This window comes from Taurulus bubalis, assembly GCF_910589615.1.
Source record: "Taurulus bubalis genome assembly, chromosome: 1".
Lineage (NCBI taxonomy): Eukaryota > Metazoa > Chordata > Actinopteri > Perciformes > Cottidae > Taurulus > Taurulus bubalis.
In genome coordinates this window covers 4193076-4209831 of record NC_136589.1, presented here as the reverse complement: position 1 = coordinate 4209831, position 16756 = coordinate 4193076, and the positions used below count along the sequence as shown (strand labels likewise).

Here is a 16756-nt window from a genome sequence, read left to right as displayed (position 1 = left end):
GAAGAGGAAGAACAAGAAGAGGAAGAGGAAGAACAACAAGAACAAGAACAAGAAGAGGAAGAACAAGAACAAGAAGAACAAGAAGAACAAGAAGAGGAAGAACAAGAAGAACAAGAAGAGGAAGAACAAGAAGAGGAAGAACAACAAGAACAAGAACAAGAAGAGGAAGAACAAGAAGAACAAGAAGAGGAAGAACAATAACAAGAAGAACAAGAAGAGCAAGAAGAGGAAGAACAACAAGAGGAAGAACAACAAGAACAAGAACAAGAAGAGGAAGAACAAGAGGAAGAACAAGAACAACAAGAACAACAAGAACAAGAAGAGGAAGAAGAACAAGAGGAAGAAGAAGAAGAAGAACAAGAGGAAGAAGAACAAGAAGAACAAGAAGAGGAAGAAGAACAAGAAGAGGAAGAAGAACAAGAAGAACAAGAAGAGGAAGAAGAACAAGAAGAACAAGAAGAGGAAGAGGAAGAACAAGAAGAGGAAGAGGAAGAACAACAAGAACAAGAAGAGGAAGAGGAAGAACAACAAGAACAAGAAGAACAAGAAGAGGAAGAACAATAACAAGAAGAACAAGAAGAGCAAGAAGAGGAAGAACAACAAGAACAAAAAGAAGAAGAGGAAGAACAAGAACAAGAAGAGGAAGAACAAGAGGAAGAACAAGAACAAGAAGAGGAAGAACTTGAAGAACAAGAAGAGGAAGAACAATAACAAGAAGAACAAGAAGAGGAAGAACAAGAAGAACAAGAAGAGGAAGAACAATAACAAGAAGAACAAGAAGAGGAAGAACAAGAAGAACAAGAACAAGAAGAGGAAGAACAAGAAGAGGAAGAGGAAGAACAACAAGAACAAGAACAAGAAGAGGAAGAACAAGAACAAGAAGAACAAGAAGAACAAGAAGAGGAAGAACAAGAAGAGGAAGAACAACAAGAACAAGAACAAGAAGAGGAAGAACAAGAAGAACAAGAAGAACAAGAAGAGGAAGAAGAGGAAGAACAATAACAAGAAGAACAAGAAGAGCAAGAAGAGGAAGAACAAGAAGAACAAGAAGAGGAAGAACAAGAAGAGGAAGAACAACAAGAACAAGAACAAGAAGAGGAAGAACAAGAAGAACAAGAAGAACAAGAAGAGGAAGAACAATAACAAGAAGAACAAGAAGAGCAAGAAGAGGAAGAACAACAAGAGGAAGAACAACAAGAACAAGAACAAGAAGAGGAAGAACAAGAGGAAGAACAAGAACAACAAGAAGAAGAAGAGGAAGAAGAAGAAGAAGAACAAGAGGAAGAAGAACAAGAGGAAGAAGAAGAAGAACAAGAACAAGAGGAAGAAGAACAAGAAGAACAAGAAGAGGAAGAAGAACAAGAAGAGGAAGAAGAACAAGAAGAACAAGAAGAGGAAGAAGAACAAGAAGAACAAGAAGAGGAAGAGGAAGAACAACAAGAACAAGAAGAGGAAGAGGAAGAACAACAAGAACAAGAAGAACAAGAAGAGGAAGAACAAGAAGAGGAAGAACAATAACAAGAAGAACAAGAAGAGCAAGAAGAGGAAGAACAACAAGAACAAAAAGAAGAAGAGGAAGAACAAGAACAAGAAGAGGAAGAACAAGAGGAAGAACAAGAACAAGAAGAGGAAGAACTTGAAGAACAAGAAGAGGAAGAACAATAACAAGAAGAACAAGAAGAGGAAGAACAAGAAGAACAAGAAGAGGAAGAACAATAACAAGAAGAACAAGAAGAGGAAGAACAAGAAGAACAAGAACAAGAAGAGGAAGAACAAGAAGAGGAAGAGGAAGAACAACAAGAACAAGAACAAGAAGAGGAAGAACAAGAACAAGAAGAACAAGAAGAACAAGAAGAGGAAGAACAAGAAGAGGAAGAACAACAAGAACAAGAACAAGAAGAGGAAGAACAAGAAGAACAAGAAGAACAAGAAGAGGAAGAAGAGGAAGAACAATAACAAGAAGAACAAGAAGAGCAAGAAGAGGAAGAACAAGAAGAGCAAGAAGAGGAAGAACAAGAAGAACAAGAAGAGGAAGAACAAGAAGAGGAAGAACAACAAGAACAAGAAGAGGAAGAACAAGAAGAACAAGAAGAACAAGAAGAGGAAGAACAAGAAGAACAAGAAGAGGAAGAACAATAACAAGAAGAACAAGAAGAGCAAGAAGAGGAAGAACAACAAGAGGAAGAACAACAAGAACAAGAACAAGAAGAGGAAGAACAAGAGGAAGAACAAGAACAACAAGAACAAGAAGAGGAAGAAGAAGAAGAACAAGAGGAGGAAGAAGAAGAAGAACAAGAGGAAGAAGAACAAGAAGAACAAGAAGAGGAAGAAGAACAAGAAGAACAAGAAGAGGAAGAACAAGAGGAACAAGAACAAGAAGAACAAGAAGAACAAGAAGAGGAAGAACAAAAGGAACAAGAAGAGGAAGAACAAGAGGAACAAGAAGAACAAGAACAAGAAGAACAAGAGGAAGAACAAGAAGAGGAAGAACAAGAAGATGAAGAACAAGAACAAGAAGAAGAAGAGGAAGAAGAAGAGGAAGAAGAAGAGGAAGAAGAAGAGTGACCTGAACGCCTCTGCTGGTGAACTGCTGAACTTTGATCCACATGAACTGCCGCAGGTTGCTGATGAAACCAGAGGTTCCTACAAGAAACGACAGAGAGAGAAGATGAAGATGAGGGAGGAACGACGCCGAAGATTACATGATGTGAACGCCTTTTATGGTGTAAACACTCTTATGTCGAACACACACTCTTATGTCGAGCACACACACTTATGTTGAACACACACTCTTATGTCGAACACACACTCTTATGTCAAACACACACTCTTATGTCAAACACACACTCTTATGTCAAACACACACTCTTATGTCAAACACACACTCTTATGTCGTACACACACTCTTATGTTCAACACACACTCTTATGTTGAACACACACTCTTATGTCGTACACACACTTCCCTCAGCGTGTGAACACACACCTGCCCCTCCTCCCTGCAGGAACTTGAGCAGAGTGTAGATGCAGACGGTGACGATCAGCGAAGACCAGCCGCCTCCTGCAGAGAGTTCATTCACTGGACACACACACACACACACACAAACACACATACACACACATACACACACACGGAAGTCATTAAGTACAGAAGTTGTATACTTGAGTAGAGTTTTGATGTTCTTGTACTTTCCTTTTTCCATTTTCCGCTACTTTATACCACGTTTTCTCCATAATGTGACTCTTTTGTACTTTTATTTGTGTGAATTCGTCATTATAGTATACAGAGTATGTCTACACTGTGGTTCTGCTACTTTTACTTACACACACACACACACACACACACACACACACACACACACACACACACACACACACACGATCACACTCCCCTTTCTGACACACAGACGTTCTCATTCACATTCATTACCATTTAGTACAAGTGCTGGGAATCGGGATGAAATGAGATGAGATGAAGGGAGGAAGAAGAAGAAGAAGAAGAAGAAGAAGAAGAAGAAGAAGAAGAAGAAGAAGAAGAAGAAGAAGAAGAGAGGATCCAGACAGAGAGACAGACATGGTGAGAAAAAAGGAAGGAAATAAGATTTTTTTTGTTTTTTAAATGGGCAGAAATGAATAAAGAGATGTGTGTATTCTCCTTCTTGAAGCGTCCAGTGTGTGTTTCCAGTGGGGGGTACTCGCAGCTCTTTGGCATCGGGGTCCTGGAGTCGGAGGGTTGGGAGGCGGGGTCGGACCCGGGGACAAAACCTCCGTTGTACCGGTGTGTTAACTCCACGAAAAAGGGCCGCTAATGCCGGCTAAGCATGACTGGCAGGAGGGGGTGACCTCCCAGAAAAAAAGAAGAAAACACACACACACACACACACACACACACACACACACACACACACACACACACCAGCCCCCCCTCTCTAAAGCCGAAGACAAACTGAATGCTGACTTCCTCTGAAGTGGAGCCTTCTGGGTTGCTGCCTTGCGGTGGATGCAGTCCGGAGTACAAAACAGGGAACAAAAGACGTTGGCAGAGGATGACACCCACCGGGGAAATAAAAGGTCGCTTCCTCCTTCAAGCCAATCAGATCTCATTCCACAGCCGCTCAACTGTTTTCTGACAAACGGCGTGAGAAGTCACCGGTCAACGTCTTTAAACACTTGCTGTCCTCTATTCTTATGCTCCGTTCTGTGTTGATGAGTTTTAAACATTTGACTGGCGTTGAGCAATCAGTCCTTCTAGCATTCTGCTTTGAAGTGTAATTCATTTCTCTTTGAGTTATTGGCAACACATTTATTTTTTTACTTTTTTTACAGGCCCCAAATCAAAACCAGGCCAAAGTTAGCCTGGTTTTATTTTGTATTGTTACATATTTTCCCATAGGCTGGTGGTGTAGTGGCTAATAGCACTGTTGCCTCACAACTAGAGGGCCCTGGGTTCAAATCCCGGACTGGGCAGTCCCTCTGTGCAGAGTCTGCATGTTCTCCCCGTGTCAGATATATACACATAAATATATGTGTGTCTGCCCTGTGACAGACTGGTGTGGTTTGGATAATGGATGGATATGATTTCCCAATTTGGGATTAATAAAGTGCACCTGTAGAGGGACAATGTTACTAATTTGAGAGAAAGCCTTTTGTGAGTTCAGTTACTTTTTTTTTAGCTTATTATAAATAAATAGCTAAACTAATTTTATAAAACTGTTTTTTTTTTTTTTTTACCATTTGGTCCATTGCAGTCATTATTGATAAAAGAGGTACACAAAAGCATCAGCGTTCGTTCATATGACTACATGTCGGTCAAGGGTTCAAATCAGGTTTGCTGTAAATGTGGTGCAGAAGTTGAAAATCTTAAAATCTAAATGATTGTCAAATCAAGCCGTGGCAAACTGTCTAAATGTACTCAATGAAAACACAATAAACTCTGGATGAACAATAGATCGACTTTCTTCAAACTTTTTCCATTTTTAACAACATGAAAACCTAACAAATCAAATCAAAGACACATAATCAACCAAGGGAATAAGGGAATAAGGGAATAAGGGAATGAGGGAGGACGCACTTCAAAAACTTGAGCACACTGCCACCTACAGTTCAGACGGTGAAATGCAGCAGATCTTCGTATTCCTCCTCTATGTTTTTATTCTTTATTTCTTTTCCTTCGGTGCTTACCGATGTTCTTGGAGTAAACGGGCACCAGCACGTTGACCAGCCGCTCTGCCGCCAGCAGGCCGGCGCACAGCAGCACGAGGCCCTGCAGCGCCGCAGTGCCTTTGGGCCACACGAACGGCAGCAACAGCCGCAGCTTCCTCCCACAGCCACGCCAGGCTGAGGACGAGGGAGGAGAGGGGGAGGAGGGAGGAGAGGGGGAGTGTTGCATCTGGACGGAGAGAGAGGGGAAGTCCTACTCTGTTATTTCTTGTGATATTATAATTCATATTGATTGACATATTCATAGACCCCTTGTGTTCTCACCTGGTCTTTAATTTGCACGAATTCAATCAACACCGGCGGCTACGGAGCCTCGTGAGCAACCAATCATCGATCGAGTCGTTACCGGCTCATTACAACACTGCCCCCTTGTGGCCAGAGAGCAGGAAACAGTCTCTGGAACTATTACTTGCACATAACTGCAATTGCAATTCCTCCAAATTAAAAAGGACACCATATCTTATTTCACCCTGCTCTCGGGGACGACACATTGAAGCGTTTTCTGATCCGACATCCCCTGAAAGAGGGCAGCAAAACATCATTTTAAACTTACTGGTTTGTTTCTGGTTAACTTTCCCTCATCCAAAAAAAAAGAGCAGCAAAGATTCTTCTGTTAAGTTAACTAAAGGCAGTCGGCTCTCTGTGTGTTGAAACTAAAAGAAAACTCCACTGATACCCAGATAGAGCAGCAAAGAAGCTGCCTACATTACCCACAATGCAATTCGACCAACAGCAGTCAGTGGAGTTCCCCTTTAACACTTTCAGAGTGTCTATAAAGTGACCTTGTGACAGTTAATGCCAATCAAAAACATCTGTAACGCTATGTCATGTTTTTTCTTCTTTCGTGCCACAAAGAGGCTTCAGTTTCACTTATTTCGTTCATGTGTGTGTTTCAAAAAGGCAATCAAAGTTATACGTTGTAAAATAAACATAAATCCCCTAAATCCACTAACCTCAACATTCACGACTCCTCTTCCTCCTCCTCTTCCTCTCTTCACGGGGACGTCTGCCATCGGATTCCCCTCCAGTTTTACCTTCAGCAGCAGAAACACTAGAAACCCCACACTTACATACTGACAGGATTACCTGCAAATACTTTCACTAACGGAGCCGTATTAGTGCCTGAGAGCTTAAACCGGCTGTGATGTGACTGCGCACACACGCACACACACACACACACACACACACACACACACACACACACACACACACACACACACACACACACACACACACACACACACACAGTGTTGTGTTTTGAGCTTTCAATTTAAAGTAGCCGTGGTCAGCATTTTGTTTTGTTTGGAGCAGTGTGTGTGTGTGTGTGTGTGTGTGTGTGTGTGTGTGTGTGTGTGTGTGTGTGTGTGTGTGTGTGTCTGTGTTTGAGCGAGTGAGTGAGTGACTGAGTGAGGTTATATTAAAATATAACCAAAAAAATCTATACTATAAAACTATAAAACAATCTATTTCTATATTTTTTTCTCTGATGTTAAATGTATTGACAAACAAGCTTAATTCAAAAACGAGTATCGAGTGTGCCTGAAAATGTATTTTAAAAAAGGTTTAACTGCGTGTGCTTTCCCTTCTCTTTCCGTTTGCTGCTCTTAAACCTGCAGAAAGAAAGAAAGATTTAGGCCCAATCTCAATCTCCCAAAAATAAATATGGTAAACAAAGAGACACGTGGGCGTTCATCCCGATAAAATACCTTTACACTACAACATTACGGATTAAAGATGGAACATAAACACACATAAAATCAGAGGAATGCAAGCAGAAAATATATACTAATATATATAATAATATATTTCTTTTACATTCATCAAACATTTCGTTTTGACAAAAACAAGTAAATAGATCATTTAAAATTACTTGAATTAAATACGTTATCCCACTAACAATGTGTGTCATATATATGTGTCTCATATCCCTTTTTGTTGTTGTGGTTTATCTATATGCAGATTATAATTGGATCATAAAAATATGCAGACTACAGTTTATGAAATACCACACAACTCGTGTTGACTTAATAGTTGATTAAAAAGATGATAATCAGAAACATGACGAAGACTGAAGAGCTCGTCCAGTTTGACTCTTTCATTAAAGTTTCTGTAACTGAAGTCAAATAAAATAAAAGAGTGAGGGCTGAAGCTGCAGTTCAACACCAGAGAGAATATCAATACGTCAGTTTGATCACTTTACAGCAGTTTGATCATTTTACAGCAGTTTGATCACTTTACAGCAGTTTGATCACCTTACAGCAGTTTTCAGCAACGTCACGTTCATAGTTTGCCACCCGGTTTAACAGATTATTGAAAGTATTTCCAAGTTATAGCAACGGTTATTTACATGATCTGCGTTTGTCGGTCATGATCGTCTGTTCTAGTGAACGGCCGAATGATACGTCACTTTAAATGTTGCCGCCACAAGGAATTGTGGGTCGGAATTATCTCCTTTCCTTTCGCAAAGGCAGGTCCAGTGGTTCCTATGCTAAAGGAGCTAAGCTAGGAAGCATTGAAGCTCCTTTCCTTTGCGTTTGAACAATTCGATCGGCACTTATCATGGCGGCCACTTGGGTACTTCCGGGTCATTTCACTCAGTTAGAAAGGTTCCTAACCAAAATGGACTATTCAACCGCAGCCCTTAACTCGTTTAGCCCCACGCCCCAGCCATTAAAAAAAAGAAAAGAAAATACAGAATATCTCCTCAACCACAAGGGCTATTTGAATAATTTCAAAATATACTATAAAATAGCACTAAGTGTTAACAGTATCTCTGCAAAGTTTGACTTAGATTAAGTGAAGTTAAATATTTGTTGTAATAAATTTAGTGCAGATTTCGTGAACCGTAGATGTAGGTCCGCTGAAAGCAAAAATGCCCTAACTTTGTTCCTGGACATTGGACGTCTATGGTTCCACAACAGAGGGGCTCTGCTCAGGCAGATGCACCAGTACATACCAATCAAGTATCGTTTAATCCATAAGTAAGTCATATTTCAGTTTTTTGGCTGGAAAAAAAATGCAATGTGGTTAACACTTTGCTGAGGCTTTGTCTGACAGTGGTTTTGGCAGAATTGGCGGATTCCGTGGGTCGTAAGATTTCCAGAAAGGTGTGCCGAACATGTGTGGCATCAAGCTAGGGATATAAAAATATATATTTTCATAACTTTGGGAGCTCTCTCGAGTCACTTTCGAGTTATGTTAATATTTATGGTTGAATTGTGTTATAAACATGTAAAATTGATCTAACGTGACTGTTTCGTATCTGGTGGTCTAACGTGACTGTTTGGTATCTCCTGGTCTAACGTGACTGTTTCGTATCTGCTGGTCTAACGTGACTGTTTGGTATCTCCTGGTCTAACGTGACTGTTTGGTATCTCCTGGTCTAACGTGACCGTTTGGTATCTCCTGGTCTAACGTGACTGTTTCGTATCTGCTGGTCTAACGTGACTGTTTGGTATCTCCTGGTCTAACGTGACCATTTGGTATCTCCTGGTCTAACGTGACCGTTTCGTATCTCCTGGTCTAACCAGCTAACGTGACCAATGTGACCGTTTCGTATCTCCTGGTCTAACGTGACTGTTTCGTATCTCCTGGTCTAACGTGACCGTTTCGTATCTCCTGGTCTAACCAGCTAACGTGACCAATGTGACCGTTTCGTATCTCCTGGTCTAACGTGACTGTTTCTTATGTCTCGGGAGAAGCAATTCCTATAAGATATATATTTTCTCTCTTCTGTGGAAATAAATCTTTGATTTGATATACTGATTAAAACACTTCAACAGCGACACCTGCAGGAACGACATGAAAGTGGTGTTTGGAGACAATGTGCAAATCTGTGAGTGACAAAGATTGTGGAAAGGCCACGCCTCCTCACACAGATTGACTTGAAATGTGACACACATGTTCCACGTTTAAAGTAAAATCCTCAATAACCACGAAAATCTAGATTTTCCACAATTTATGTATTTGAGCACCTGAAACATACCCTGAAGGTGTCATCAAATCAACCACTTAGGAGCACTACAAATACACACACAAAATGGCCGTTGCACATCACTAATCAAAGTGAAATCATATATATTTTTTGTAAAATCAAAACTAAACTCCCAGGATGCAGTCAATGACAGTTTCTCGAAACATCCACAAACTTGCTGGATATTTTTAATTAAGCTGTAGAATGTCGCCAAATGTCAAGAAATATGACAAACTGTACTTTGAGTGTATAAATACTGACAGGCTGCATACATGATGGAGTGTGCGATTGGTCTCAGTCTTTCGACAGAATTAAACCAGCTGAAGTGACTAAAGCCTGAAATCTTATCGCTTTTGATTTTTGCAATTGAACTGCTTTCATCTATTTAGCGAAAAAGGAATTGAAATGGCTGTTTTTTTAAATTTGCAATTAATTACGTTTTTTATGCTTTTAATCACCTGACTTTATATTCAATTATAGTCATGTTTCCCATTTAAGCACCTTATTAATTTACTTTGAAAGTTCCTCTTTCATTATTTTAAAGTAAAATGTCTTTTCTTAAAGAGGAAGTGAGTAAACATTGTAAACCAGGGCTGAAAACTTTATTTTATATACAAACACTAATTCACTGCAGTATTGATTATCCAGTGCCATTGATAATAAGTACCAAGTTTGGTATGAAAATGACGTAGCGTTTAGTAGAAAAGTGCAAAATCGTGTTTTTCACAAAATCCAAGATGGCGGGAAATATTCATCGGTGGACTTTATGGGTGTGAGAGGCTTTTTTGTAGAGCAGGTGGAGATGGACATGTGTGAATTTTTTCAAGTCAAAAAAACATTCTGGGCGAGGGGTGTGACCTGGTCTACACTTCACATAGAGAAACATGATGTGTGTGTGTGTGTGTACTGACTGTGTTCTGAGTGTGTGTGTGTGTGTGTTCTGAGTGTGTGTGTGTGCGTGTGTACTGACTGTGTGTGTGTACTGAGTGTGTGTGTCCTCATCGACCCTGCTTTCAACCGGCCTGATCAGTAAATCACATCGTACCTTATTCATGAAATATAAAACATATTCATTCTTTACTAGAGAGATATTGCTAGCAATTTTGAGATATTGCACTGCCCAGGACATGAATCTATATATACACACATTTAGATTATTTATATATTTAACATTTAATTAACATTTAACAAGAAACAAAACATGACATACAACATTTTTACATGGAAGCATCCATTATCCCTTCCTCCTCCACCTCTGGCTGTGTGCTCCAGGCCGCATCTGTACAAATACATAGAAACATATTTAATTAATGCAATGCCTTTTTTCATGCTAATTGTTTCATACTGCAACCAACAAATGTGCTAACTTCAGATGTCAATGTTATATATTCGCTTAGCAGAATACTAACACTTACCATCGGCTTCCAAACAAGCCAGCAGCTCCTTATTCTCCTGCTGCAGGAGAGAGCTGGCCAGCATGCCTTTCAGCTTCTCCAGCTCCCCCTGCAGCAGGAGTTTTTTTTTCTCAACGGCCTTCCCTCTCCTCACATGCCGCACCAACGTGGATAATGTGCTGCTGCTCACGGCCATGAGCTCTGAATAGAGCTCCTGCCGTGAGACAGCGGCATCTGTGCATTTGTACTGCAATTACAAAAAACACATGTACATATCATTCATACAACATGAATGCAGACTTTTGATGAGTTAATTTAGAGACTTGGAATAAAACACATCAAGCAACTGATATCATATTCAGATGAACACTAACGACACAAATCCACCACATGTAATACTCACAGTGACCAATTGCAGGTCCCGCCTCACGGCCTCCACGTCTGGGTCGAACGTCGGCAGACTCGAAGGACTCTCCATGTTGCTATAACAGTACGCAATAAATCCACAACACACAGCATTATTTATGATACCGTATCAATCCAGCTCACAGGCAAAACCACACTACATACCAAATCTACAACAAAAACCTTTCATGAAATGAAATTAATGACTGCTTTACGATTAGCTAGTTCATTTACATTAGCAGTTCAATTAAAACACTTCAGTTGTTACAATATCATTTTTTACAACAGCAATATAAAATCAAGACACTTTGTTCATTGTTGCTCAAATCCCTCGTGAATGAAGTCTCTGCCATGCCAACGTCCATTGGTATGCAAGCGCCCGATTTGATTTGCCGAATTATTTTTTAAATGGCAGTATAAATACTGCACTGTTCCTGCCTTCTACCCCTTTCTCCTTCAGAAGATTCACTCAGACGGTCCAAGCCAGAGAGCGAATTTGAATTTGAAGTTGAAAATAACGAGTTTGAAGTTCGATACAGTACACTATTCTGATAAACACACACACACACACACACACACACACACACACACACACACACACACACACACACACACACACACACAGAAAACGAGAGAGATAGGTTTGCAGGAAGCAACTAACATTGAACTCGCCGTAAGTACTTTTTTTTTTATTATTTACGGCCGGTCAGTGTAGCTAGCGCCGCTACTAGCTACACTAGCTAGCTCGCGCTGCTGCTACAGGCCACCGTTGCTGCCGCCATTGCTGCTACTGCTCGCTGCCACTGCCCGCGCCCCCTCTGCCCAAGTCGGGTGTCGAGCCTGGTCCCGATACCTTCGGTGGTTGTCGGGGAGCTAGCAGAAGTTAGCGGGGAGCGGGCTAGTTAGGTGACTAGAGCGGGAAACTAACGCTGACACTGGCCGAAGGTATTATCGATGAGTAACCCAACGTTTTACGGGTAATTGTATGTACTATCATGTTGTGAATCTTTCAACGTTGTTACAGTAACGTGAGTTGCTAATACTGGTATATAACGTCACTAGTATATAACGTCACTTATATAACGTCACTTGTATATAACGTAACTTGAAGAAGAGCACGTTAATCGCAAACGGCGTGTAGTCAGCAAGAGACTAACGAAGCTAACGCAGCTGCCAAATACTAGAGGCTAACGCTAGCTTAACGCCGTGCGCACTGTAAGCGGACGGAACTGACGGCTAAGTCATTGGTTCCGGCAGGCGGGTGATGCGCATGCACCTGTGGGCAATGACAAACAGTGTGTCGTCAGCAAGAGGCTAACAAAGCTAAACAAGCCTGCTAATACTACGGCCATTGTGCTAACGTTAGTTTGACGGCGTGGAACTGGCGGCATGTTTATTGGTTCCGGCGGACGGGTGATAAGGGTGCACCTGTAGGTAACCTCTGTTTGTATGCAGGTGGAACGGAGCTCACGGCAAGTTAATTGGTTCGGGTGCACCTGTAGGTTAATACTAGAGGCTAACTTCATTGGTTGTACAGTCTCTGGTTGTGTAGCTAGCTAGCCATCAACCTTTTAATGGAGAAAATTGTAAAATTACGTAAACTTTTACGGTTAGCGCTGCTGCTACTGCCCTCGTCCCCTCTGCCCACGTCGGGTGCCTGGTCCCGCTACTTTCGGTGGTTTTCGGGGAGCTAGTGCAAGTTAGCGGCGGGGCAGTAACGGAGCGCTAGCAAGAGCTCCAGCTAGCTACAACAGGGAGCTAACAGGGACGGAAAGAAATATGACAATCTCTACTTTGAGTGTGTAAATACTGACAGGCTGCATACATGATGGAACAAGTGTGCGATTGATCTCAGTCTTTAAACAGAATTAAACCAGCTGAAGTGACTAAAGCCTGAAATTGATCGCTTTTTATTTTTGCAATTGAACTGCTTTCATCTATTTAACGAAAAGGAGTTGAAATGGCGTTGTTTTTTATTTGCAATTAATTACGTTTTTATGCTTTTAATTGCCTGACTTTATATTCAAGTATTGTCATGTTTCCCATTTAAGCACCTTATTAATTTACTTTGAAAGTTCCTCTTTCATTATTTTAAAGTAAAATGTCTTTTCTTAAAGAGGAAGTCAGTAAACCAGGGCTGAAAACTTTATTTTATATATAAACATTAATTCACTTGATATCGTGTATCGTATATTGGATGCCTGGTGAGCAATTTAGGTTCAGTGTCTTGCTCAAGGACACTTGGACATTTAAATGTATGTGTGTGTAGTTATGTTTAAATGTAAATTTAGACGTGTGTGACACTAGCGCATCCACAGGTGATTCCTCAGCTGCTCCAGGGTGAGACGCTGATCCGGGTCCTTATGCAAACACGCCTTTAGGAAATCTCTCTCAATCTGGAGAGAAAGAAGGAGAAGAAAGGGTTAGGACGACTGTGATCCATCACAAGGTGAACTCAAATGAACAGATTTTTGTCTGCCAACATGTTTGTTTTTCCTACTTTAGGAAAGCCTCGCTTTGATTATCTCAGACATGAAAATCCCTCACCTTTTGGCGAAATTCGCCGTTTTGAAACCAAAATAGGTAACCTACGTGAATCGTGTAGATCCGAAGAGTTTTTGTTTTGGGGAGGGGGGGGGGGGGGGGGGGGGGGGTCAACTGTCCGCCGTTTCTGAGATTAGAGTGGGACACAGAAAAAAAACTGAGGTCGTGATCATCTTAGCAATAGAAGATCTTTGATGTGTCGAGTCTTGGCCAATCAGCGTTAAGATGTCTACAGCGGCTTCCTTTCCCTCCCACCAGTTTTTTAATGGCAAGCTAGTCACCTTGCTAACACGTTAGCTAACCTTGTTGGAGAGACAGCGAGTGAGATTACTGGCAGCGGCGAGTCCGTGGCAGCGTGTGGCGTAGGACAGGAGCAGGAGAGCGGAGATTTTATCCAACTTTTATTTTAATAAAAAAAACGAAATGAGTTTCCTCCGTGGGGTGGCCGGGCTCCTGTTTATATTTAAGGGTTTAAGATCTACGTGTAGGAAAAATTGTATTCTCCAGTTAATTATAACCTATATAGTTATGCGGTTATAATCGCTGTCACACAGAGAGAGGTGTGCATGTTCAGGTTTACTGGTGGAAACATTATTCAGTGTTCTAGACCAGCAGTTCCCAAACTTTTTAGGCCACGCACCCCCTTCTACATCCCTACCGGGTTCACGCACCCCCAATCCCCCACACCTTAAAAAAAACGCAACAGAGCCTATTTATAGCCGCATAAAATCAGACCAATGCGAGAACTGTTGCTCGCGCGTGGCGTTTATTACAAGATTTAGTCCACTGTATAAATGTCAGTTACACAAGGCGTCACTTTTAAAGAGCAATAATGCCGTGTTCACACCAGACGCGGCGCGAATTTGCGGCGCGACCAGATTACATGTAAAGTCAATCCACTGACGCGCTGCGACGCGAATTGCCGATTTATTCGCACGAGATAGACGCCCGAGATAGACGCGTTTGAGGTGGCGCGAACAGAACGCTTGACCTGGGGCGAACAAAGCGAAAGACGCGGCGCAAATTCGCGTGAGTTGAATTCGCGTGAGTTGAATTCTCCCAACTCTGGCAGAGAAATCGCGTGACGCAAAGTTGTGGCAGCCAATCAGCGTTGAGAATCAGCGTTGAGAAGCTCCGCCCGTCACTACCGCCGTCTCCCCGTTTCTGAATGAAACTGCTGCTGCTCTGCCTGAACCAGCGCTGGTAGCGGCTTCATTGAGACGCTGTTGTGGGACTACGAATAATATTATGAACCCAGACACCATGGAGTTTGATGTTCCGACATATGTGGAATTTACACAAAAAGTATAAAGCAGAACTGGTGGTTATTTGACAGTACAGGTTATATTATAATCAAGGTTATTTATTTAAGCCATTATTACACATACATGGAATGCATACCTACTACAAGGCCTTGGACTCAGCTCCCCTGATGGTCTGCTCTGCACACAGTCTGCACACAGTCAGCACACCCCCAGAACGAGAGTGGGCCCCGTTCACTAAGAGCAATAATGGATATTTATCCCCATACTGCGAGACTTCCTCTTTCTGACTTCCATTTTTGTCACAGTCTAAATACCGAAAAAGGGGAGCGGTCCGTCTGTATTTCAGACATCTAAAGTTCACAAGGGTGAGTTATGCTACGTGCCACTATTCCGAGAGTATAAAGCGGAACTTCTTCTACATGACAAGAACCAGATATATGTCCCTGTCCCAGACCGTTAACGGCCAAAAGCAAGCTTTCTATGTTAAACCGCGGTAGCATCCGCATAGAAAGCCACAGCAGCCTTTATTTAACCTGTTCAGCCAGGGTCAAGAGGGAAATTGTTTATGGAACTAAAACCAGAGTGAGAACTCAGACAGTCGCGGTTTCTCAGCTCCGAGGCACATTCTTTAGTATAAGCGGGACATGAAACTTTAGTCAAAGTAAGGCAGTACAACATAGAAATCATTCGATTCTCTTCATAGGCTAGCTAGTGTGTACGTAAAAGACAGTCTGGCGGCCGGACCGGAAGTGCATCTATTTATTAAATTGTACGTTTTTAATTTTAAATTGAAATCTTACAAAGGGAATTTTTATCATTAAAAAAATCCTACTTAATTTTTTTTAAATTATGTTTAATATTAATTATTGCACCATTAGACCACCATTACATTTTTCATCTCGCGCACCCCCTAGAGCACATGTGTCAAACTTAAGGCCCGCGGGCCACATCCGGCCCGCGAATGAATTATCTTTGGCCCGCATGATCAAATCTATTTACTGTTAGAGCTGGCCCGTATATCCAAGAAAAGATGAAGGAGGAAAACGTCACAAGTGAGTTGACAGCTTATCACTGCATCATACACCAGGAGTCGTTGTGTGGCAAAGCCTTGAAAATGGAACATGTGATGAGCATCATAATATTAGCGGTTAACTTTATCAGAGCCAAAGGTTTAAATCACCGCCAGTTCAAGTCTTTTCTGGAGGAGTTAGGTACAGAATATGGTGACTTGCCCTATCACACAGAGGTGCGATGGCTAAGCCAGGGAAAGGTGCTGGAAAGATTTTTCCAGTTGCGTGAGTAGATCTGTGAGTTCATGGAAAGCAAAGGGAAAGGCACAGCAGAGCTCCGAAATAAAATGTTTCTGTGTGAAGTGGCGTTCCTGTGTGACATCACAAGCCACCTGAATGCGCTCAACCTGCAGCTTCAGGGGCGGGGCCGCGTCATCACTGACATGTACGCTACAGTGAGGGCTTTTAAAACCAAGCTGCGCCTGTGGGAGACGCAGATGCTGCAGGAAAACTTGAGCCATTTCTCGCACTGCCAAACAATGAAAGAGCAGGTCGCTGCCTTCCCAACTACACAGTTAGCTGAAAAACTCGGCATACTTGGTGCTGACTTCACACGGCATTTTGACGATTTTGAAGCCCAAAAAAGCAGGTTTGAACTGCTCAGTAATCCATTTGCAGCTGACGTGGAAAACGCACCATCAAACCTCCAAATGGAGCTGATTGAGCTCCAATCTAGTGACACACTGAAGGCAAAATATGAGTCTGTGGGCGCTGCAGAGTTTGCACGTTTCATCCCCGACACAATGCCCCAGCTGCGCTCCCAGGCTGCTCAAACCCTCTCTATGTTTGGCAGCACATACTTGTGTGAACAACTTTTTTTTGATGAAGATGACCAAAACTTCACACCGGACTCGTCTTACTGATGAGCACCTTCACTCCATCCTGA

General features: G+C 41.9%; 1 protein-coding gene across 1 annotated transcript in view; it reads right to left on the bottom strand.

Moving 5' to 3' along the window:
• Window positions 1-11064, bottom strand: part of abcb6b (ATP binding cassette subfamily B member 6 (LAN blood group) b) — a gene marked incomplete at both ends in the record, with an annotated part of 42515 nt that extends 31451 nt beyond the window's left edge. The window contains 5 exons of the mRNA XM_079227827.1: window positions 2567-2643; window positions 2986-3078; window positions 5181-5336; window positions 10608-10833; window positions 10990-11064. Coding sequence (XP_079083953.1) covers window positions 2567-2643; window positions 2986-3078; window positions 5181-5336; window positions 10608-10833; window positions 10990-11064 — 627 coding nt within the window. The remainder of the gene's footprint in view (window positions 1-2566; window positions 2644-2985; window positions 3079-5180; window positions 5337-10607; window positions 10834-10989) is intronic.
• Between the last annotated feature and the right edge of the window lie 5692 nt (window positions 11065-16756).